At 39.3% G+C, this 25046-nt stretch overlaps 1 protein-coding gene across 6 annotated transcripts in view; it reads right to left on the bottom strand.

Annotated features, from left to right (window-relative positions):
- CDH19 (cadherin 19) overlaps positions 1-25046 on the bottom strand; it is a 160596-nt gene that overhangs the window by 39693 nt on the left and 95857 nt on the right. For all 6 annotated transcript variants that reach the window (XM_038392792.2, XM_038392793.2, XM_043508162.1 and 3 more), the window contains 2 exons: positions 17255-17481; positions 8321-8615 (listed from right to left, as the gene is read on the bottom strand). In XM_038392792.2, coding sequence (XP_038248720.1) covers positions 8321-8615; positions 17255-17452 — 493 coding nt within the window. In that variant the 5' untranslated portion in view covers positions 17453-17481. The remainder of the gene's footprint in view (positions 1-8320; positions 8616-17254; positions 17482-25046) is intronic.

Raw genomic sequence — 25046 nt, forward strand, 5'->3', positions numbered from 1 at the left:
GATAGCAAAATCAATCTACAGAACATGATTTCATCTCTAGTTGGAAGTCAGTCATGTCCTAGATCCAAAATTGACAACATCCCCATGGGCCATCCATGAGGATATCCTTGCAAAGAAATATTCCTCAGCATCATCATTTTGTAATAAAATGATTATGTTTATCTTATTTCTTACCTGATTTCTATATAAGAATACAAAGAGCTACCTCTCTTGAGGAAAAACAAGACCTAGAGCCACTTTCCATGACTTTCTGACATATGATTACATTATAAAATCTTATCATAAGACAGTCTCTTCCATTGCATGTTTTCTCTGATAATTAGGTCAGCAACACCCTGAGGGTTTGGGGTCATGAGTGTAAAATACAGTATCTTCTCAAAATATCTTGCTCCGAGTGGAGGCCGCTTTCTGGATACTAAAATACTCTTTTAGAAACTTCTCAGACTAAAGAATCAGTAACTTGGCTACTCTGAAGCAAAAATCTGTTTGTTTGCTATTGACTTCAAGAGCAGTTCTGTGTCTCGAGCAAGTATAGAATACCACCCTCAGAACATGCCTATAATATCAGTCTCAGAGTGAAACTAATCAGGATGGGGGATGGAGAGAAGAGAGATCCCCCCTACACCCATACACACTCGTGGCCTTTAGGTGTATATGTGGCACTTTTTCAAGCATATTATGCAACTCTACCTATAGCAGACTAAGCAGCTGCCTAGGGCTAGAAATTTTGAGGCCTCAGATGGGCAGAAATGGTATAAGTGGCAGTGGTGATGGCGTGGTATGAAGATGGTAGTGCTGCCCAATGCAGGGGGTGGCTGGGGCTCTGAGCAGCCAGAAGTGGCCCTCTACTGCACTAGTGGGGAAGTGCTCCTGCCCCTTTCCCAGGGGTTCCAATGAGCAGGAAGCGTCCCCCAAATAGGCTGTGCCTGCTGGGGAAGCACTCTCAACCCTCCCCCCAGCCACTCCCCACCCCCCTAGCAAATAAGATCATGGATACTACCAGGAGCAGCCCTGAGCTGTTCGGCACCTGTGTCTGAGGTTGGAGCTATGGCTGCAAGTGCAGTGACCCACCTGGCTCTGTGTTGGTGCCAGCCTGCACCTGCTGCTCCTCACCCGGTCTCTGTGGATCTTGCTGCCCCAGCTGCTGCTGCCATCACTCTGGGCTCATGCTACTGCTGCTGGTGGGGCAGACAGGGGAGGGAGGCTGGGGGTGTGAAGTATGAGGGGACAGGAAGGGGGCCCCACTGTGGTTGAACTGAGCAGCTCCAGGGGCGGAATTGCAAGGGCTAGATGTGGAGTGTGTCCCTGGCCCCAGGGGATGGAGGAGACCATGAAGCATTTCAGGGAACAGATGGGGAATGCTATAATGGTGCAAGGCAGAGAGGAGGTGCAGTCAAAATCAAGGGATGCATCAACCACACTTTTTCGACCCATTATCCCCCTAGTTGCAAAATGCAGCTCTGCCACTAATCAAACTAGTGATATATACATCTTTCTATTGCTGGTGAGAAATTTCAAAGATAAATTGACAGGTTAATCTTCAACAACCGTGAACATTTGAGGCTTTCAACTTCAGAAACAACACCCTTCTCAAATATGACTGACGAGTAAGGGGTATATATATTCACTCAAGTACATAAATGTTAACTCAAAACAAAATGTGATCTAGAAACAGAAGGTCACCAGAGATCAGTCTCACTGAACCACTCCTGCATATGAAAATCACTGTTAAGCATGAAAATAATGCAGCTCTTTTGAAGTAACTGAGTATTAATATTGACAAAAGCTACCACTGTGGATAATCCAGTGGATACAGTATATGATTGATGCCATCTCTGAAACAGGAACCAAAATACAAAACTAAAGCTCAGAAATGTGCTATTTGATGGGATTATATTTAATAGATCGGGATATAGATACACAGAAAAAGAGATTGCTTATGTGACTGCAATATGATGATTACAGCCTATTGGATCTTATTCAGTTAAAGCCATGTTTTATTTTCTCCTCATTTTATTACAAAATGGATACTTGAAGCTGTGATTTGTAGTGCTACCCATTTGGGCAGCTCCAGTCCAATCCCTCTGATTCTATGTTGGGTCTGCTGAGGTACAGAAGCAGGCAAGGAAGGGTGAAGGAGCATGGAGCTCATACAGGTCAGCTCTGCCAGTCCTAGGTGCAGGGTATAAAAGCAAATGGTGGTAATCTGGTAAAGAGAGTCCAGGCTCAAGGCAGGGGTAAATGCTCCTCTCCTTGAACCTCAGATGGAGGAGAACTTCTATTTTAAAATTAGGAATATATTTTTGAAAGGGGTGGGCTTTATTTTGCGGGGATTGGCTTCTCACATCTCCCAAGAAATGAGATTCCACACCATAGATTAAATGTGGACTTGAATTGCTCACTCAGATCGAAGATATATCTGTATGGGTATTACCATACAAAAGCAAGAAGTTACCTCAGTGGAATAGTGCTTCATTAAACATGTCAACATGAGCAGTTATGCCTGAATAATAAAAGTTGCCACTGCTCCTTAGCATCCCTGAAACAATAGTATAAACAATATTTTCAGCTTCCTATTTGGAATTAAAAAATAAATCAGCAAATACAAATGTTATACTTTATACTAATAGGCTCACACATTTTTAAGCAATTTTCTGAAGTTCCAGGAGTAAAATGACATAATTGATGGCCTAATTGGTATTGTTCAGAGGTATGATACCATTTATGGAAGTATCATTGATGCAGGAATGGAAGTTTGGAAAGGACAATGAGCTTGACTTTGGTATGCTGAAGATGCAAGTTACTCAAACATACCCATCAGCTTTCACACACTTGTGTCTTTGAATAAAGTACAGTTAGATTACACAATACTGATAAAACAGTTCAGACCCAAATATGTTTTTATGTGTTCAAACATAGATCTAGATAATAAATCTATTTACACTTTCTTTGATACTACTCTACCATCTAAATTGGGACACTGCTTTCTGGTACATTCTCTTTAAAGATAAAATTGTTCTCTTTATTATTGCTGCCTCCTATGGTGCAAACATCAGTGTCATTTACCTATTATAACATATTAGATAGCTACAGGAGAGTCATATAGGAAATATCTTTTTGTTTTTCTAACTAGGCCCCAAATAGATTTAAAATGTTGCATATTGATATATCATTGCATCTGACTCCTACCCATTCTATAAGAGGTACTGCATTTGTAGGAGTTTAATAGCACTATGGGAAGCACTTTATGGAAAATCATACCAAATGCCTGAGGGAAAACCATAGTCTTGTACTCCCAAAAGAGTCCATTTACTGATATATGTTTCATTTACTATGACACTTGCGTAAAAAATCCTAATAAAATTTAAATCCCGCAGATATGGGAGAGCTTAGAAAGCATACTCTTATGCTAATTTTCATTTATGTTCATATAAATATTAGTTCTTGAACTTAACTTTGGGCTAAATTTTCCAGTGTATGTGGCAGGTCAGTGTTGGGGGCGAGGGCATTCTGTGTCACACTAGGGAAAGCAATGCATTATTGTCTTTGGCTAGGCAGTGCTTTCTGTCACCTTATTTTCCTTGGTCTGTGCTTGTCTGCCGGCAGAGAACTCTTTCCCAAATGCAGAAGATGAGCACAGAGCCTTGTAGTGCTGTTTCCTCACTAGGTGATGCCCAGATCTGAAGGGAATCTAAGCTAAAAGATACAAGCAAACTGACATGCTTAACTCAGCCAAGGGAAATTCTATGTCTGCTGTGAGAGAAGAACTGGTATGCTGAACTAATATGGGGTTGATGTCAGAAAGCTTTGCTGTTTCCAGTCTCCATTCGCTGGTAGGTTAGAGGACCCTTTACTGGAATTAATGTTTTAGGATGCCGAGAAACTAAGGTCTTTGGCTTGGCTCTACTTGCTTTGTCTAGATTCAGGGTGCAGTCTCTACACATGATGCAGCAACTGGTAGCCAGTATTTAACACCACTCTAAGTTCTAATGAGGGTATGAGTGAGGGTAAAGGGGCATGTTCAGCCAATGTGTGTATGGGAGTTGTCTGTAGCAGTATAACTCCTGAAATGACCATGTTGTCAGTGCTGCAGGGTTTCTCACCATGGTGCACCCCAAGAAAGCTGCTTCATGTGGGTTTCCACAGATCTGCAGGCTTTCACCTAGATTTATATTCATGACGCAGGGTGATCAGAAGACCATGAATCTATCACTTCTGTAAACCAAGTGTCTCACCAAGAGGGAAGCATGCAGAGAGTCTCCTCAGAGATCACCCATTCAGGAACGGTTGGGGGAGTTTAATTTTGTACTTTCTGTGCTAAGGGGAGGATATAGGCATTAGATCAATAAAATTTCCCTAGCACTGTCGAAGTACAAGTACTTCTTACATGATCTTAGAGCACGGATGGGCAATCTTTGGCATGCGGCCTGCCAGGGTAAGCCCCCTGGTGGGATGGGCTGGTTTGTTTACCTGCCACGTCCGCAGGTTCAGCCGATCGCGGCTCCCACTGGCCGCAGTTTTCCACTCCAAGCCAATGGGGGCTGCGGGAAGCAGCAGCCAGCACATGCCTCAGCCCACGCCGCTTCCCACAGCCCTGATTGGCCTGGAGCAGTGAACCAAGGCCAGTGGAAGGTGCGATTGGCCGAACCTGATGACGTGGCATGTAAACAAACAGGCCCTGCCCACCAAGGGGCTTACCCTGGTGAGTTGCGTGCCAAAGGTTGCCGATCCCTGTCTTAGAGGAATATCTTAGATTAAAAGAAACCTTTAACCAAATGGAATATTTAATTCATTTTATTCTATAATCCTGTGATATTAGAATGGAAATATATAATAGATGACTCAGGGGATGTGTTATAGGGTTTTGAGCCTTTCATTTTATGTGGTCAATTTCTATCCCCGGTCACTAATTATTTTAGCCTCATCTAAAAGCAGTTTGCTGGACTATTTGAAATAAGCTGATGCTTTAAAAAAAGTTTCTCAGGAACACGTCTCTGCATACCCTCTCTCCCCCCACACACATATCACCACTACAATTGGCCCTAACTGGCACCCTTGTTGACAGGATAAGCCAAGAGGTCAAGGACCAAGTTTATTCCTGTGGAGATGTAACTACCTTATACCCGTTAGGGTTGAGGTTTATTGACAGGATAGAGCAAGAAAGCTTTCACAACTGCACCCCATGTTGTAGATCTTTGAAGGATTATAGAAAAATATTGAGCCAAAACTCAGATGATGTAAAGTGGCATTGCTCCACCTAGCTGAGGATCTGGCATACAATCTCTTGATCTGTCACATCAGCACTTTTCATGGACAAGAATTTAACTGTCACATAATTAACAGAAACAAATATACAAGTAACACTAAATGTTAATGTACAAATGTAAATTCAGAAACCAAAAGGAAGTGAAACATTTTTGTTTAGCCGTTAATTCCTTATTAATTCATCTTCCACTGTGGTATTTTCTAGAAGATTAACATTTTAAAACCATTTTTCTTGGGTTACTGATGCCTGTTTATGCTCCTATTTTTATGTTAATTCAATGTTCATATCATGTGTATAGTCAATTCTAAACATCAATTACATAGACTTACGGCCAATTCTAGGTTTATGCCTGCCTCCATGCATACCTAAATGGAGGGGTTTTAAGGCCAAAATGTCTGCCAGGACAGAATTCTGTGGCAGTAGAGGGCCCAGAACAGGTCCTAAAGTGATCATCACTGCCAGGACGTGGGTATAGCCTGGTGATGGTAGATATGCTGATTAAGTGGATCTGCCAGTAGCATCTGCTAGTGCGGTCTTATGGATCCCTGGCTATAGAATGAAAGTGCTCCCTCTATGGGAAGTCCAAATGAGTGTAAACTGGCCTCTCAGAGTAGGTTGTCATGTTATAATTTGAAATACATCCAAGGGTCACCCTATCCCAAAATCACTGACCATGAGATGAGAGCTGGGGGCAGGGTGTAGTTGTTACACCATGATAAATGGTTATTTAATGATAGATAAGATGGTTGTCAAAAAAAAACCATAATAGGGATTTTATTTAAATCAAAACAAATGGAACTGGTTTCCATCTACTTCCAATAACATTAAATATATGAAGAATACATATAATAAAAAATAACTATTTGAATAAACACACACACTTTAACTTACTACTAAGTGTACTTAATTAAATATAACTCTCTAAATAAAGAAAAAACCTATATCTATCTCAGTATGTACAGGCTATTATCTTATAGGTTGTTATTATTATTATGATTATGATTATTATTACTATTATTAATAGTTCTGGGCTCCCCTTTTCCCAGATATCTCACCGGGTGCTGTCTAATACTCAAGTCAGTCTTTGAACCCCAAGTGCCTCTCGTGACTTCCTGAAAAGATGGACTTGACTCCAGTAGTGCTTACTTGCGGGGGTGCAGATTAAACCAGACCCACGGGATCTGAAGGATCTTTGGTTCTCCTGTTCTAGATTTCTGAGACATTTTGAATCAATGACAGGAGATGACCAGATCCAGTGCTCAGGAACCTACAGGAATGGTTGCTCAGGAACATGCCATCAAACACACACTGACTTGACCAGCCAGCATTGAACTCAGAGGACTCTCTCCTACACATCTGTCTGTTCTGCTCAACCTCACCTTCTCCACTTACTCACGGTTTCTCTCAGTCCTGGTTTCCCTCTGTCCATCTGGCTACCCTTCCCCTCAACCTGTTTCTCTCAGTTTACTCACTGACTTTGTTTCTGTCTCTCTCTCAGGTTCCCCCGGTCTGCCTCTGTCCCTCCACCATCCACCTCTTCTCCTTCAACTGTCAATTCCTCTCCTCCCACTTTCTCAGAGAGAGGGGATGGGAACAATGACAGTGCAATCACACTGAACACACTCTAAATCATATATCCCAGTACTGGGTCAAATCCCTTTACTATATTTACATGAGGGAAGCACTTCCTGCTGGCCTCTGGACTAAATCTCTCCTGCTTGGAAGCTGAGATCCAGACTGGCACAGGAAGTTGTAGTTTACATCTCGCTGTGAGGCTGTGACACATGCAGTGAAGCTGCCCTAACAGTAAATGGGTAATGCTGAATGATACATAGTTTTTATTAGCTTTTATGATCACTGATGTTATTGAGGTAATGAGCTTATTAATTCACACAGTTTTAACTGGCACAATGTTTGACTTTCTTTTCAGTATTATTTGCAATGGAAATAACTGAAGTAGATGAAGGTAGTAATTAAAGAGACTAGTGGGATCTGTTGATTAAATTGTAAAGGATCAATTTTTTCCCATCTTTCAGGACAATTTGGACATGACAGTATCTATAACCTGCTCATTTGTGCCAGTTGCTTTCTTTTCCTAATTTTCCTTTTTTGACAGGATGGCATTTTTACTTATTACCTTCAGTACCAACCTTCCAGACTTATTCCAAATCCTGGTCCAAATTCTGTCTGGCCCTCACATAGGGATGCTGGGACAGAGAGGGAATACAAATTACCTTCAAGACCCTTCCCCTCTAATGCAGCCTATCCAGGGGGCAGGAAAAATTTCTGTCTCCATGCTTAAGGAATACAGGGGTGTTTCCCTTATTGTACCTCCAGAGCATAATTCATCCTAAATGGAGAGAAACTGAGTGGGCGAGGACTAGGGAACAAGTGTCACCAGTCTAAAGGATGGTGAAGTGTGAACACTCTTACTGCATGCCAGAAAGATTGGCCAGGAATTGTACCTTTGGACAGTGCAGCTCCATGCCACCCTATTGCATCCCCAGCATAAACCAGATTAGTAAACTCAAAATCTGGCACTAAGGGTAAATACTGACTACCCATGATGTGAAAGGCACTCTTTTCTGTTCCATTTACAGTACATGGTGTGTTACATGAAGTGTAATAAAAGCTTATGATTTAATCATCATACAGACTCAGAGTAGCCTGAAAGAGGTGATCAAGTAATTTTTGAGCTCACATTTATGTACTTAAAGGAGTCAATAAGGTTATAGGCCCTTGCAATTTAAATGTATAATGATAGTTTTCCATGGATATAAGCCTGAAGAACAGATATGTTGTGACCAGTAAACATGATAGTGACACTTTTTGAGAGATTAGAGGATTGGTGTCCTAGCCAACTTTAAGCCTGCATTGTAAGTCTTCACAGGGTTAGAGCTCCCCTTTGCGAAAATGCTCTGGAGTCCTTCTGGAACCCTTTATAGAGTGTCTTCTGAATGAAAGGCACTCTATATAATAGGATATAAATATTTTAAAATAATATAACTTTCCAGCAACATGGGAAAAAAGAGTTGGTTCTTGACTTTTTTTTACCTTCAGGAGACATCTCTGGAACAGTGGCTTCATAAGGTCCATCCAAGAACTTCGGTTCATGATCATTGATATCCTGAACTTTGATGATAAATTCGGACTCAGGTTCAACAGGCAGCTGGGTATTCCTGTTAATTGCCTGTGCTCTTAGCGTGTAGAAAGGTTTCTCTTCTCGATCAAGCTTCTGTGTCACATGAATTGTACCTGTATACTCATCGATAGTAAAAATGCTTCCCGCTCCATCCCCTGTCAAAATGTATTTGAAAGTGCCATCATGTTTGTCGGAATCAGACTTCAGCTACAAGGGAAAAAGATTACTATTTATTTTCTGGGTAATAAATCAAAAGAATTATAGCTTTTTTTGTTCAGACCTGTATGAATCTGGTCAACAGTGAGCATTCTTAGGATCTTATACAAGGCTGAGGCTACAGGGTATTGTAATAGATCCATCCAACCATGCAATAGTTGTTGTTGATTTATGGCCACAATTGAACTAAACATATAAGCACCTGCTTAACTTTAAGCACATGATTAAGTTCAATTGACATCAATGTTTGATGTTTGAGTGCTTTGCTGAATTGGGGCCTATATATCTATGTAACAGGGTAGTGACGGGATGAAAACCTGTTCTTCCTTTTTTCATATATATATATACTATTTCTCTCTCTCTATATATTATATATTCTCTATATTATTGTACTATATACTATTATACTATACTCTTATACTTTTGTATAATATACTATTGTACTAAACTATTAACAATAGTAAATCTAAATCTAAACAAGAGTGGCACTGTACCTATACAGTAATAGTAAATGGATATAAAGCCATTAGGAGGAGGGAGGAAGGAGTAATTCTGTGTTATTTATTTTGAAATAATTGATTGCTGTTTCTCCTTTCTTTACAAGATGGTGGTCTATGTTCCTGTTGCTAAGATGAGGTTTACTCTAATCAGGCTGTGCCACAGGGACAATTTTGGTCCAGCTGCATTTGTTCATGCTGTCATGATTATTTTCTTAGTATTAACAACACTTTTGTCACTATTTATGCAGTTCTAGCATGCCAAAGATCTATAATTATGGTATTATGAGAACACCAATTTCCAACATGTCCTTTATTTTATAATGTTCCATTTATTTCCTTTTGATTTTGGATCATAATCAGTGCCAATACACAACCTCTGAGCATACTGCCAATTATATAAAATTAAATATTCAGTCTCAGACATTTCATTCCTTCTATCAAGCAGAAGCTCCCTCCAAATACAGATCTCAACCCATTAGCTAGTGCTTTACTGTTCCCTACTTTTCTGTAAAAGCTAGTGAAACAAATGGGCTCTATATCACACGCTAAAAGTTGGCAAATCCATGCTATTTGGCACCAGGGAAAAGAAGGCATGTCAGAGTTCCATCATGACCTTGTGAAGAATGAACTGCCAGCCATCTTCTCTCTTTTCTATCAAGGGGGATATTGAATCAGGACCTCTGCTGGCTGCTACTGTGGCTGTGTACCATGAGCAGAGAGACAGTCCCTCATGTAGGCTCTAATTATGGCTATTTACTGCCCAAAAACTTCATTAAAGCAGAGTTACAGTTAACTGGCAATGTCTCATAGCTTTCCAGAATGTCAAGTGCACCCATATTTAAACCTCTAAAAACCAGGAAACAGAGTTAAGGTCATTTCTCACAAGATAAACTCTGCCCTCTCTGGAGCTGGCAAGAGCCACTGGGGTAATACTGTAAGTAAGTTTCAGCCTGGGCTGCCCTATGATTAGGGCCATACCAAATTCACTGTCCATTCTGGTTAATTTCACAGCCATAGGATATGAAAATTAGTCAATTTCACAATTTCAGATGTTTACATCTGAAATTTCACTGTGTTGTAATGTGGAGGAGGGGTTGCAAAGCTGTTGTAAGGGGCGGATCATAGGATTGCCACCCTCACTTCTGCACTGCCTTCAAAGCTGGGCTCTGAATGCAGCACCCTCAGAACTTCCTGCAGCCGCAGGAGGTTCCTGGAGGTGGAGGTGGGTCTGATCTTCCCCATGCTGCTGGGAGCACCTCAGCCTGAGGAGACACAGGACTTGTTCTTCCCCTGCACAGAACAGCTTGGAGGGAAATCAGACCCACCTCCAGGTACCTCCCATAGCTGTAGGAAGCTCTGGAATTCGGCAGCAGCCTTGGAGCTTCCTGCAGCTGCAGGAGGTTGCCAGAGGTGGAGGTGGGTCTGCTTTCTCCTCAGGCACAGCCGTGCAGGGGAAGAGCAAATCCTGTGCCTCTCCAGCCCAGCCAGGACTAGCAGCTAGGAGCCCCTGGTTGAGGCACTCCCAGCACCATGGGGATGATCAGACCCACCTCTGGTAAGTTCTTGCAGCCTGGGTAGGTACCCAGAGGTGGGTCTGATCTGTTCAGGGGAAAAGTAAGTCCTGTCCCTCGCCACTCCCCTTGTTTCAGTGTTGAGTTATATAGGCTATGCAAGCAGAGGAGCACAATAGTGAATTGGAATTTGTAATAGTCTGGTTGTGTATGTGACAGTGCACTACAAGGCAGAAGTAAGTGCAGGTAATGTTCCAGAAATTCCTTAGTATAATGGCCAAAGGGTGGTAACATCTGGTGACTAATGAGTGGTTTGTTCAGTGTAGGGGAAGTGGTTGAGTGCAGGCCAGACAGATCCAGTTGGTTTTCACTAAGCTTGCTTTAAATGTGACTTTTGCCTTAGTGAGAATGTAGTCCGACAGTTTCTCCTACTGTACCCACATGTTGTGTGCTCTTATCATATGGAAGGATAGAACGCTGCAATGTCTCTTGGGGCAGATTGTGGCATCACTGAAAGAGGACAGAGTTAAGCTTGTGGAGGTGGGGATGATGTGAGCCTTAACTCTGTATTTTCTGGTTTTCAGAGCTTTAAGTTTGTTTTGTGAATTTCCCTTAGGGAAGCAGTGGTAATGAGAGGGGTATGACTAAGGTGCACCTGTGGGGTACACATGGACACTTTCTGAGAACAGTTCACTGCACTCAGCTATCAGATTGGCTTTCTCCTTGCCTCTCTATGGCCCCAATAGGACTGAAAGGACCATGGGGAGGATGGAAGACGGTAACTGAAGGACTGTGAGTAGATATGTGCAAATTACCAATTTGTCAGTTCAGTGGCTGACCTGAAAAAAAAAGTTTTGGGCCAACCTAAATTTTTTTTAAAATTTTTCAGCAAAACAGATTTAAAAAAACTGTTTCAGCTCAAACTAAAGATTTTGTTTGATCCAAAATTAAACATTTTGACTTTTTTAATCTTTTAAAAATCAATACAATCCAGGTAAAATTTAAAATGAAAAGCCCTTTTGAACTGAAAAATCATTTAAACTTTTTTCAGATTTTTCTTTTTTTCAGCCACAGCAATTATGCAAATTCAACATGAATTCATTAAATGTTTTGTCTAACCAACTCTGCATTTTTTTAGAAAAAAAAAAGATTCGTCCAAATTTTTTTACCTAGCTCTAGCTATGAGGAACACATCTACCAGCTGTAGTCAGCAAGGAGGAAAGGAGGGAAGACTCAAACTCTATACTTCTCTTCAGGGGCAGTGCAAAACCCTCTGTGGTTCTCAGATGAATCAGAGGTGAATATACCCCGACACAACAGCTCTGAAAGATGTGAACTGACCCATTCATCAAAATGGGTGTTTTCCTTCCTCCTTTCCCAAAGTCCAAATTGTGTTGTGGAATACCAGTTTTCAGGATAATCTTGGTATGCATGTGGGTTTTACTTCAATTTGAAACTAAAATCAACAACTTATTGGGGGCTATATCTGAGAAGGCCCTTGACCAAATGACCAGAATTTCAACTAACAACTTTAATGTTGGCTCTAATGTGGCACAACAAATATTATGGATGGGTAGAGTTGCTACTACAGTTAAGGCTGCACCAGGATTTCCATTTGTATAGGGAAGAAGATGTACTAAAAGTCTGTATTTCAGGTTAGAATAGCATTTTTGAGTGTTGATTGTCATTTTCATACTGCTTGTTTTTTCTATAGGGAGGGAGAATATAATTTGAAATTTGTTACAACTGTTTTTTAAAAGGCTATGTGATTTGTTTTCTATTTGATATTTACTTTGGACTCCATTTTTACAAATAACACAGCACTTTGAAGGGTGAAATTGATAGGCATGAAACTTAGGTTTATGTACATTAGATGAATTCTTGTAGAACAGGGGTTCCCAAACTTGGTTTGTAGGGTAAGACCCTGGTGGGCTGCAAGACACTTTGTTTACCTGAGCGTCCACAGGTACGGCCACTCACAGCTCTCAGTGGCTGTGGTTCGCCATTCATGGCCAATGGGAGCTGCAGGAAGCGGTGGCCCCGGAATCCTAGTTTTCCATTACTAGAAACCCCAAAGTTCTCCAATAAAAAACATAAAACCCCACATTTTTCCATGATTAAAATGAAACACTGAACTTCAATTTTCCAAGGCACAGTATATACTGGTATCGGTTGAACACAATGTTTTATTGATACAGGGGAACCCTGTTTATCTGATCTAAGTGGGACTGGGGCCAGATCAGATAATTAAAAAAATCAGATAATTGTAGCGCTTCAGACCTGGACGACGGGGTCTCTCTGTCAGCTCCAGTTCAGTTAATATGGAAAAATGGATAATGGAGTCTCAGATAAATGGGATTCTATTGTATTTTTATTTTTTCACAAAATGTAAAAACTAAACATTCTCTCTAAAAATGCAAATTCCAAATTTTTCCGCATTTTCACCTAATTATAAATAAATTTCTTGATTCTCAACAACCTCTTTGATCATGCTGATATTGATGAAAGTCACAGCTATTTGCTTTCCTTTGATCACACTCAGTCCCCTTGTTCACAAAATGAATGAGGAGCACATGCCATGATTCCATTACCCTAATGGTGCTGCTTGCTAGAGTTTTTCATTTTCTTTCTATTTACATAATGGTACTTTCCTTGATAATACTTCTAAAGTAAAATCTGAGTGTGCATATGAATTTCAGAGTATTTAGAATATCAGTTGTTAAACTGGAAGCTTTGCTCTCAGGTCAAACTTCCAGAAGGAGCCCTGCAGATTGCAGGTATACACACAATACACATTCTCAGAAAGCTGCCAAGTGTAGATTCAGTGTCTCAGAATATAAGAATGACCATAATGAGTCACATCAGTAGTCCATCTAGCTCAGTATCCTGTCTTCTGACAGTTACAAGTGCCAGATGCTTCAGCAGGACTGAACAGAATAGGATAATTATCGATTGATCCATCCCCTGTCATATTCGTAGTGCTATACTCTTATTATTCAAGCATGTGATTTCCATCCATAGCGATCATATGGTACAGTTTGATTCATTTAAGGTTTTTCAACTTTTAACTCGATGCTTTCTTTCACATATAGTGCCACTCCCCCACCAGCATGACCCTACTCTGTCATTCCTATATATTTTGTACCCTGGAATTACTGTGACCCATTGATTACAATTGTTCCACTAAGTTTCTATTATGCTTATTATATCAATATCCTTATTTAATACCAGGCACTCAAGTTTATCCCATTTTAGTATTTAGACTTCCACTATTTGCATACACGCACTTAAAAATTGTCAATATCTAGTAGTCTGCCTTATTGTGAGATAACTGAGTGGGACTCTTTTTCATTTGACTGTTTCTCTTCAGGATACTTCCTGTACTTTATCAGCTTCTCTTCTCTTTACTCAGATATATAGTATCCCCTTAATAAACCAACCCCTAATGGATGTCTCTGTCAAAAATGTGTGCTTGCCTGTACCTGTTGGCTTTACTCCAGCCATTAATTTAAAAACTCCATTACGACCATTTAAAATTTACATTCAAGGAATCTGGTTCCATTTTGGTTTAGGTGGAGCCCATCCTTCCTGAATAAGATCCTCTTTTCCCCAAAGGTTCCCCAGTTTCTAATAAACACAAATCCCTCCTCTGAACACCACCATCTCATCCACACATTGTGACCCTGCAGTTCTGCTGGTCTAATTGGCCTTGCATATGGAATGGGTTTCAAGGTAGTTGCTCAGGTTCAATGACCACAGCAGGTCACCTAGAGCCACACACTTATTCTGAGATCAGGTTACCTACAAACACTAACTTGCAACAGAATAATAGCACTGCTGCACATGTACAAATAACTTTGGAGCATCATCTTGGCTCTAGCCACAATGTAGACCCAACTTTTACCTGAAATGACTTTTTAAATTTGCTTCCCCACAAGGACACTTGCTTCCCCACAAGTAGGTGTCAGACACTAACTGAGATCAGTCCTGGTTAGGTGATATCAGTGTGAAGAAGATCAGCATAATAGTTTGAGCTCCAGGTGTGTTATAAGAACCAAAACATGTTGATGTCATGTAATTATTTTTAAGGGGGCTGTATCTTGCTTAAATAACCTCACATTTAGACCATTAACTAGAGATGATCAGAGGATGAAATTTGTGTTTTGTGGCAACTTTTGAGATTTCACAATTTGTTTTCATTCCACCTTGGAACAATACCAAGACTTTTTATATTTTTTTATGAAATGTAATGTGTTCAAAATGCCTGGTTTTGGACCACAACCAGATCTTGTTGATTCAGTATATACGTATATGTCCAAGTGGTTAGGATAATGGTTTGAGATATGGAAGACCCAGTTTTAAGTGCCTGTTCTGCCTGTTTTTGAGCAGAATCCATCATCCCAGATCAGCCTTATAGAAACTTGGACCTAGATTTCTTACAACCCAGGCTAGTACCATAACTACCAAGCTATAGAGTGTGAGGGACTCTTTCTCTCTCTTCTCCTCCCACATTCCCAACAAATACTTAATCAAAACCAGAATATCTCTATGAAATTCTTCAGCTTATGTGAAATTAAATTTCAGTGAAAATGTTCCAACCAGCTCTTTCACTAACCTTACCCCCAGATGCCCATTGGATGCACTGATTTTCAAGACAAACCATGTAAGTAGGTGGATTTTACACCATTTAGAAAAATCAGCTGTCAAACAGTCAGCTGGTCTCAACCTTAATCAATGTTGTGCTACCATCCTTGTAACCAAAAGATTGTAAAGGTGACATGACCATATTACAGAAAAATAGGAGACTTTTTATATTGAACATTTATTGCAGATCCATACAAAGAACCTAATTCTTATTTACACTAAGAACTCTTTGTGCTACCCTGGTGATGTAAAAGGACATTAGAATGAATGTAAATTATATTAAGTCAGAGAGGCATAACAGCAAAGTAAATGGTCCTGTATTACAAATGAGAATTAGGCCCAAAAGGTTTTATGTACTTGGTTTAAGAATATATCTGGGGTTATAGATACATAGATTCCAAGGCCAGAAGGGACCATTGTGATCATCAAGTCTGACCTCTGTATAAAACAGGCCATAGAACATCCCCAAAATAATTCCAAATGTGATGTTGATGGACACATACCTTTTCACATATGTGATCACTGCAAAGGGATTCATAAGATTTATTTACATTTGCAAATCTAGGAGGGACTGATTCAAAATTGAAGTTGCAGAATCATAAGATCTGATTGTATAATCAGAGTGTGTAGGGGAGTTGTGAGCTGGAACAAGTGACAGTTAATAACAGATACAGTCTGTCTTTGGACTCTCGTTGATTCAGTTCCCTGCAGGGCCTTATTTACTAAAAAGTCACTGGCTGATCTTAGATTGTCACTTCCCTATTGATAACAGAGCATGTGCTTCTTGGTGGAAAATCACAAGTAAATGTGGCTGATTTAAACAGCAATAAGTTAATCATAATCCTCAATTACAATTCCATATCAATTTACCTGTATTACTGTGAAGAACAAAAAGGAAAGAATATAAGAATTATATTAAGGGTGAGGGAAATCATAGCATTTCTTTGGCATGAAACTAAATTCCTAGCCACAAAAGCATATGCTGTATCTACACTTGCTTCTTTAGAAGTGAGACATCATACTTCCACAGTAGTTACTTTGAAAGGGCTGTGAAAAAGTAATTAATGAATTTTGAGCACTTCACCCTTTGGGTCCAATTAAATTTTAGTGCTAGTTAATTAGTGGTTAAAATTATTTTGGTTCATTCATCTAGAAAGTGCCTTACAAAAAAGGACACCAGAGCTAGAGATTACAATTATTTCTGGTTAAAAAAAAAGATCAACTAAATAAATAAATTAATAATAATAATAATAATTAATAAAAATAAATAAGCAGGGAGGGAGATCTCATTAAGAAAATTATCTTAATGCACAATTTTAAAAGAGATTGAAAAATAATTGCTCATTGTACTAAAGCTACATTCATCTAATGAACCGTGCAGGTTCCTAAAGCTTCTCAATGGTAAAAGGATTTAGTATTAAACTGCTTCATTAAAAATTAATGAGGGGTAAATCACCTGCTACTTAGTGCAATCGAAAATCATGCTAAATACTGTTTGTAAACTGCATTGCACTCAGTATGGCTGCTTCCATATAGTGCCAAAAATAGCATAAGCAAATTGCCAGATGTTGATAAATGAGTCCTTAGCTTTCATTCAGAAGATAAAAGGGAAATTTAAAGTCTGATGTCAACATCTACTGTGTGTGATTTTACTTTTAATTGCATAATTAATTTGGTGTTGAGGAAGATTAAGGACTTATATTGTAGCACTGCTAAAAGCCTGGTATATGTAGGGCTTCGACCCTGCAATGATCTTCCTGATTGTAAGATTAGGACCATAATAAGGGCAAATGTGCAGACATCTGACAAACCTTTCCGCCAATGCACTTTCCCTCCTGCCTCTGATCACAGACTTCCAAATCTCTGGCGGTGATTGCTCTGTCCATGGCCAGATTTATATGATGCAAACAGTTGTTAATCAGCTTGTTACATCAAAATGTTGCACTCTATGTGCTGTATCTCCCACAGAACGTACCTGGCCAACATACAAAGGCTCTGTTAAAATCTGTTCTTCCAGCACAAAAAACTGGCTCCATACCCAGCCACGTTTGACTCTCTGAAGTGTTGCAAAAGGTTGGTTCATTTTATGGGTGTTATGGTTCTGCATACTTGGAAGGCAAGGCCATAGCTGACCTAGTGTTAGCAGAAGAGATAGCCAAGTATAACAATTCATACTGAAACCTCCTTTCAATCAATATTCATCTGTGGAAGGAAAAAAAAAGAAAAGCTTTTACAAAGTAGCACTTCCCCAGCCCCTTACAAATATTGATTCTATGTTAATCTAACAGATCATTTTTACTATTAAAAAACCTTCTATTCCTAAAAGAGACGAACCAGAAGAAAGTCAACTTCTGATTAAAAAAGAGAGGTATTTTATTAGGGATTCAAAGGTATAAAAGTCAACCATTCAATTTCTTTTTTTATGAAATACCTTCAGAGGGACCATCTAAGCAAAAAAGAAAATCACCCTTCAATTAATTCATCCTCCAAATTAAACTGGATAATTGTATTGTGGAGACTAGCAATAATTTGATTGGAATAATTGTACTTTTCTGCTTAGACAGGGCTCATTTTGAGTTGCAGTCACTGAACTGCCTGAAGGGTGATCCTAATGACTGACAGCTAAAATGGAGGAGTGCATACAGTTGTTTTTAACCTCCTCATTCCCTCCCTCCTATCACAACAAAATCACCCTATTAAAAATGCCAAAGGAGCTAGCGTGGTAAGAAGAAGCAGCTAAAATGTGCACATCTCTTCTTTCCTGATCAATAGAAATTAACTGTCTCATCTGATTCTACCTCCTCTAACATTTCATATTTTCAATTAAACAGACAAAAGGAAAATATAGCCTGGAAGCCCTTGGGTTCTACCAGTTAGTTTAACTGATCACACAAAATATTCTTTAGGTAAGCCAAGTCTTTGCACAAGATGTATGCTATTATCGTTTGTTGTGAGTGGATCCTGCATTGACAGAATTAACAGAACTGTCAGTTTGAAATAAAGTGCAATGCTTGACTGAGAATGGCCATCCTCTATGAGGTGAAATAAAGGATTCTGCAATACTTGGCCACACACACTTGTTAAAGCCTTACTCGGAAATCCAGTCTCTGGGGGCGATGGGGTTATCTAGGTATGAGAAAAATTTGTTTTATGAGGTGACTCCATGTCAGTCAGCTCTTAGAATGTAAGGGAGGTTTCCAGCACTGAAGACACATATGGGTATACATCCATTTAACCATGAACAACTGTCATGTGTCCGTACCTACCCAGGCACATCTATTCACCTACCCTTAACCATGATGATATTAATAATAATAGTAATGAATACCAACACAAACTAAGGACACTTGACCTGGCCTGGGGTTGGGGACACATGCTTGCCCTGAAGGAATGGAATTGCACAAGGCTGAATTACTTGGAAAGAAACTGTAATGTCTTTCATTTATAATGCAAAATGTCACATTTTTAGGTGGGTGTAAAGGAATTTAAGTTGAAGAAATTTTACATGCTGAGGGACAAGAAGAAAAGAAAAAGTGCTAATAGGAAGATATAAAGAGTTGTATGTTTTAGCTTTTAAATTCATATACATTCTTCTGTTTCTTCCATATCAAAGCTGTAGTATCATAGGGGAGATTTTGAAAAGAAGGAATTGTAGTTAGGTGCTCCATTGCCATCAACTTTCAGTGTGAGTTGGATGCCTACCCACTTTGTACCTTTGAAAATCTCCCCCTCATATTCCTTAACACTCAATAAGGATTAATTTCAAGGCATGTGAGAAGGCCAAAAAAAGGTACACTTTATCTCCAAAAATAAAGCTTACAGAGGACTTAAGTAGTGCACAGGCCTTGGGCTGTTCTTCACAGAAGGTGAATTTCACCCTCAGTGATGTGTGATTTACAATATCTCTCAATTTGGGCAAAGAAGCCATTGGAATCTAACATATACAGTTCATTGTACTGTATTTCATAGCAAAGGAAAAACATGCTGAACAAAATCAAAACCAAGTGGCCTTTTGAGATAATTCATAAAGAAAATTATTTCAGTCATGACTTAAATCAACTGACAGTGCTCTGCTTGTGCTTAGGCTACTTCTGGCTTAGCCTGCTTCTGGCTACACATTAGCTTGTGTTTCACCCATCCATCCTGATGCTACCCACCTTACCCATCCAATTTAATAGACTCCTTCAAGCATGTTATAAACTAGTATTTCAAGCAGAAGGAAACAGAAGCTTGTTAATAAACTCATCTGACAAACATTGTATGTGTACACATCAACTTAATAAGTATACAGAATAAGACTATGTTACTTACTATTGCTCACCCTTTAAGAAGGCACTCAACAGCTAGCCATCAATGACAGACAACTGAAAGAACATAATTAATACATTTCTCCTGTATTTCTTATTTGAGCTGATGGCTATGATACTCATAGAATAGTATTATATTTACAGTATGCTGTAATTACTTCCATTGCAAATCTTCAATTTAAGGGGGATAAAAGTTGTACTTGGTTTCAGGTGTGGCATACAGTTCACTAAATATGTAAAAATATTAGTCCTGTTTAAAAAAAAAGTAAGGAAATGAAAAAAAAATAGATTGTGAGATTTTTAACAGTGAGTGATTGTAGTTTTTGAACTCATAAATGATCCTCTTTTATGAGGAAAAAAAAGAAACAAAAGCCAATTGATTGTCAAGTGGAGGTTGTAGTTGGGAAGGGGTTGGATGGATAAGCAAAATGGCTGACACAGATAATTTCCACATGGAGCAAGAGGGAAACAGAGACCAGATTGTACATTTCAACATAATAGTCTGGTCTCTGGCCTACTCTTCAGACAGTGCAGTTACATCTTACCCCATACTTAGGTTGGATTGCACTGTTACATTGATAAGAATAATAGGAATATCAACTGCAGTAATACTAGACAGACGAAAACTTTTTAGGAGCCTGTGATGATTAACTTGTTATGGATTAGGAAGAAATTTACCCCACGGACATCATATTGTACAATAGTCTATTCCTGGGGTTTGTGACACAGAGGCTACTTAGCAAAGGTCCCCCTTCTTTGGAAACAACTCTCCTGTCAGACTTGAAAAACTCACTACATCAAACTTTCACTACACTAAACATGTCTTGCAGGATATTTATTATGGAGAGTAATGCAGAGGTTCCCCAACTTTTCTTATTGCATACACCCTTCCAGAGCTACCAGCTGCCTGCATACCCCTACCCTTCTCATGACTGATACTTTGTGTGTTGTTCTTAACACGGTCTTTAGCCAACTGTCCATGTTTCACTGTTATATACAGATATAGTTATAGTGCAACATATACAACTGAAAGGAAAACCCTAAATTCTGAGCTCAGTTACACTGAACAGTTGCTGGGCAACTGAACCCATGCTTGACAGTGATTGGAGGTGAGGGCTCTGTATGTCAGCATCTCTGTGTAACAGTGTTCTCATTGGTATATCTTGAAGTAAATTAACTACTGTATTTTATATAACAAATTCCCAAAGTATTATAAAGCTTATGAAAATTATGAAAAATCAATCAATAAATAAATTAATACATGAAATCCGCCATTACACAATTTATCCCACGTGCCCTCAGAGAAGTCTTGCATGCTCCCAAGGGTCCACATACCACAGTTTGGGAACCCAAATGTAATGTATATACAGAAAGCTTGTAACTTGTCAAGATTCATAACAATTGTGAAATACATGTATGGGTATTATTTAAGTATTTGTATTGAAAGGACTTGGAGTAAAAAATAGTCACCAGGGCATAAAGTGTCTCAGTGATAACCCATTCGGGCAGAAGAGAGTTGTTACCCACTATGGTTAGCTGGTGATGCATTGCAAGGCTCATTTGTTTCGCCCTGCACAATACTAAAACTTTGAATGGAAAACCAGCAGAGGAAACTGCAAACAATCAAAACCTCTTAAAGTTAAAAAAAAAGGAATTTTTACAAGACAGGGGTTTGTGCTGTCTGTAAATAGAAGCAAAAGACCATTTCAGTAAAACACAGAGGAGGGAAAGGATCTCTGGATCTATTCACTTAGTAACCCCTCTGTGGAGTAGGGTGTTTTCATAAACATTTAGATCCTGGTTCTTGTGATACCAGCCAGCTCTGCAATGGATGGAACTTTGGGGGGAAATTTTTACTTTATTAACTAGGAAAGGTAACTATTGATAATGTAGACCCAGGTTCACATTTTATGATTTTTTTGTGTTATAACCATTTGTTTCCACCACTCTATCTTGTTTCTAGTTAAATCACTATTATTTTTAAAATAAACCTATTTTTTATTGTAAGTGCTCTCACATGCTATGTGTAATGCAGGAGTGATGGTTTTTAAGGTAAAACTGATGAACTGGTATACACTGCAGCTTTGGGGGCAGAGGATCTGGAATATCTGTGAGAGTAGTGTCAGGGGCTAGGTATCACAGGGGAAAGATTCCAAGGGACTAGGGTGCACCTATTGGTAACCTGCAAGATGAAGACAAGGGTGCCATAGACCAGAGGAGAGTGCAAGGCTGGTTGTGTCAGGGAGCCGACAACCAGCCAAGCACAGGCAAGACTTCCACACGCTGGAGACAGGGGTAAGAAGGTGGCTTACAGTCGTGGGTGCCCCAAGGACCATCACAGGGTTCTACTCCTTTCTTTTCCACAAATAGCCAGAAACAGCATACTATTTTAGATGTATCACTAGTTGAATCAGGTTTCAAATTTCCTGTATTCCTATCATGGTAGTGTTGCCCCTTTTTTTGACCTGAGTTGTTAGGTTTGTTTCCACTAGGAGGAAAAATTGATGATGGAGTCAGGTATTTATTTGATGCAATCCTGTTTATTTATAAAGAATGGGAAAAGTCCAAATTTCTCTGAACACAATAGGAATCAAACTACAGGAGACAGGCTTGGAGCTGTGAGCAAAGAAACTTTTTTCAGCTAGCACAGTACCTAAAAACTTCACTCACTAGGCTTTTTCTTAGGGCCACGCTTCCAGTGCTTCTACTGGCTGTCTCCTTCGCTTTCTGTTCCTTTTTTATTTCTATTTCTGAGGTGTTTCTCACTGCCTCCCTCAAACACATGGATGCACACAGATCCAGAAATCAATGCACTAGCTCTAGCTTTTGCTATATCAGTCCTCAGGGAAGCACTTTAAGTCACATGGCTCAGCTTTTTCCTCAAGCTTAGCCATGTCTCTGTGTTTTGGGTGGTGCTCCTGTTGCTTCAGCTAGCTGGTTTTAAAAAGGAACTAATTTGCTTTTTACATTTATCCAGAATGAAATGCAATTGTTAACCTACTAGCTTCACTGAGGTTTAACCCAGCTCTGAAGGAGTTTATAAACCTCACACTATAGTCGAGGCAGGGAAAAGGATGGAGCAGTACAGGAAAGCTCTGTCCCTCAGACATGGCAAAGCATGCTCCTGAGGAAAGGAGCAGTATAAAGAGAGCTACAGCTGCACAGGCTCGGGGAAGAAAGAAGTCATTTCCAGGAGGAGCACAGCCTGGAGAAGAAGAAGCTCTTTCCAAGGAGGCCTTGGAGTCCCCTCATCATCTAAGGGATAGGGAGGACCACATATGGGGGAACCAGAAGGTTCTCTCCAACAACCCTAAGACTACAAGGCTGCAAAGGACTATAAATAAATAACATGCTACAAACTGAGGCATTGGATGGGTACGGAAGTGGCCCAGGGAAAAGTGTGCAGGAGGGGAGCTGAGTGAAGGCCAAACTGTGCTGTCACAGTTACAGGACCCTGGGCCAGGACCGGGTAGAGTGGGAGGGCCTCTTTCCCCCTACCCACTCCAAATTACCCAATGCCTAGCCCTAGTATGGGCAGGACTAGGAGGTTACTGTCAAGGAAACTGACCCAGCAGACCCCCATTCAGGGGGTCCTGGGCACAATGAACTGAAAGAGAGACTGGAACAGCAGGGCCTGACCACTAGGCCTGCTGACTGAACAGACAAACCTGCTACATCAGCCAGTGGCAGTAGCATATTATAAATCATATCCATGTTATTTCATTACACAGAATATTACATGTTACATTGCCTTGCTATCTAAAATGGGAGAAAATATTCTTTATTGAGTTTGGGGAGGGGGATTAAGGCAAGAAATAAACAACAAAAACAAAATATAGGCAAGTCATGTGTCTTTTTTAATGAAAATATTAAGGTTCAGGTAAAATTTTATTAGAACAACTTCTGAATTAAATATTTCATCTGGTGGAAAGGTATAACCACATAATATTCAGTTTACATCTGTTGTGTATATTGGTATCAGTGTAGTGAAATGTATCTTTATTTGTAAACTTTCTGAGTTCTTGATAACCTTTATTTTTTTCTTAGTAGGTTTTGAGGAAAAGGGGGTTTGTAAATAATTTTTAGAGGAAGCTACTTCAGTAGAAGACTTGAAGAGTTTGAATATTTTCACAACTTCAGCTGTGCATCTGGTATTTGATTATATGTCTTTTATATGACAAGCTAGGATAATTTTACTATATTAAAATGTAAGCTGTTATATGTTTCTTTGAAAAAAGATTACCTCAGTAAACGTGTTACTGTATACCACCAGCCACCAACCAGTAAGTATGGAATTTATTTGAAATGTTATCTTCATTATTTCTGTAATTCCCAAAGGATGACTCATATATAGATCAAACTACATAATTAATGTGTATGATTTGTTGTTTTTCTTTGTAACTTTTTCTGAAGGAAAAAAACACATTTGTGCAATAATAGGGGTGAAATTATTAATTCTTTCCCTGTGTGCCAAATGGTGGACACCCTACTAGATGGTCAAAAAGCCACAATCCCATAACTGAGGAAGAAGGTCAAAAACTGACCTGGTTTAGTGGAAAAATGAAGACAGTGAATTCTCTCTCTCTCTCTCAACAAAAGGGAGAAAGGAGAAGTTGATGAAAATGAATGTAAATCACAAGTTAGGAATAATAGAAAATTGATAAGGGAAGCAAAGTGACACAAGGGGAAGTCTATGGCCAACAGATAGATAGATATACGTTCATTACTAAATAGAGTTGGTAGAGTTGTCAATAATAATTCAGAAAAGGCAAAAGTGTTAATAGTTTTGTCCTGTATTTTGGATGGATAATATAGTCTCATTATATGATGATAACACTCTTTCTATTCCACTAGTATTGCTGAAGAATATTAAACAGAAGTTAGTCAGGTTAGACACTTTTAAATCAGCAGGTCCAGATGGCTTGCATCTAAGAGTTTTAAAAGAACCAGTTTAGGAACTGCTGGATCATGAATGTTGATTTTCAGTATTTTTTGCAACAGGGGAAATTCCAGAAGACTGGAAGAAAGCTAATGTTATGATAATTTTTAGAAAGGGTAAATGGATGTCCCAGGTAAATAAAGGCATGTCAGCCTGACATTGATTCCTGCAAGATAATTGAGCAGCTAATATGGGACTTGATTAATCAAGAATTAAGAGGGTAATGTAACTAACACAAATCAACAAGTGTTTATGGAAAATAGATCTGTCAAACTAACTTGATACCCTTTTTATGAGATTACAAGTTTGGTTGATAAAGGTAGTAATGTTGACGTAATATTTTTAGACTTCTTTAAGGTGTTTGACTTGGTACCACATAATACTTTGATGAAAAACTAGAAAGATATACAATGAACACAGTACACATTAAATGGATTAAAAATTGTCTAACGGATAAGTCTTAGTGTAATTGTAAATGCAGAATCATCACAGAGCAGGGATGTTACTTGGAATCTATGAAT

Source organism: Dermochelys coriacea, chromosome 2, assembly GCF_009764565.3.
Source record: "Dermochelys coriacea isolate rDerCor1 chromosome 2, rDerCor1.pri.v4, whole genome shotgun sequence".
In the NCBI taxonomy this organism is placed as follows: domain Eukaryota; kingdom Metazoa; phylum Chordata; order Testudines; family Dermochelyidae; genus Dermochelys; species Dermochelys coriacea.